Source organism: Penaeus monodon, chromosome 27 (assembly GCF_015228065.2).
Source record: "Penaeus monodon isolate SGIC_2016 chromosome 27, NSTDA_Pmon_1, whole genome shotgun sequence".
NCBI classification, from domain to species: Eukaryota; Metazoa; Arthropoda; class Malacostraca; order Decapoda; family Penaeidae; genus Penaeus; species Penaeus monodon.
This window is the reverse complement of record NC_051412.1, coordinates 20,476,054-20,476,350: the sequence shown is the minus strand read 5'-3', so window position 1 is coordinate 20,476,350 and position 297 is coordinate 20,476,054. Positions and strand designations below refer to the sequence as shown.

The 297-nt window shown below is 48.8% G+C and overlaps 1 protein-coding gene across 1 annotated transcript in view; it reads right to left on the bottom strand.

Moving 5' to 3' along the window:
- Positions 1–297, bottom strand: part of LOC119590448 (plectin-like) — a gene marked incomplete at both ends in the record, with an annotated part of 7,249 nt that overhangs the window by 1,435 nt on the left and 5,517 nt on the right. The window contains 1 exon segment of the mRNA XM_037939109.1: positions 93–267. Within this exon segment, the coding sequence (XP_037795037.1) occupies positions 93–267 (175 nt within the window).

The following is a 297-nucleotide window of genomic DNA, read 5'->3' as shown; positions in this document are numbered from 1 at the left end:
CGAGTATAAATAACACGAACTATAACAAGACGGTGAGAGGGGGAGAACGAAAAAGCAAAAACACTCTAAATACTTTTAAGAAGGCAACAAACCTTGTTGCAATCGCGTGGTCTTTTGAACCAAAGCTTCCCTTGCCTCTCTAGCCTCGAGTAACTGCCTTTGAACAGTCAAGGCTTCCTCCTCAAGCACTTTCCTCTCGGCCTCCCTGTCCTGAAGGAGGAGTCGTAGGCGTCGCTCTTCTCTCTCCGCCGGAGGGGCTTCGCTACCCTGAAGGGAAAGGGTTTTGTTTCATTGGAT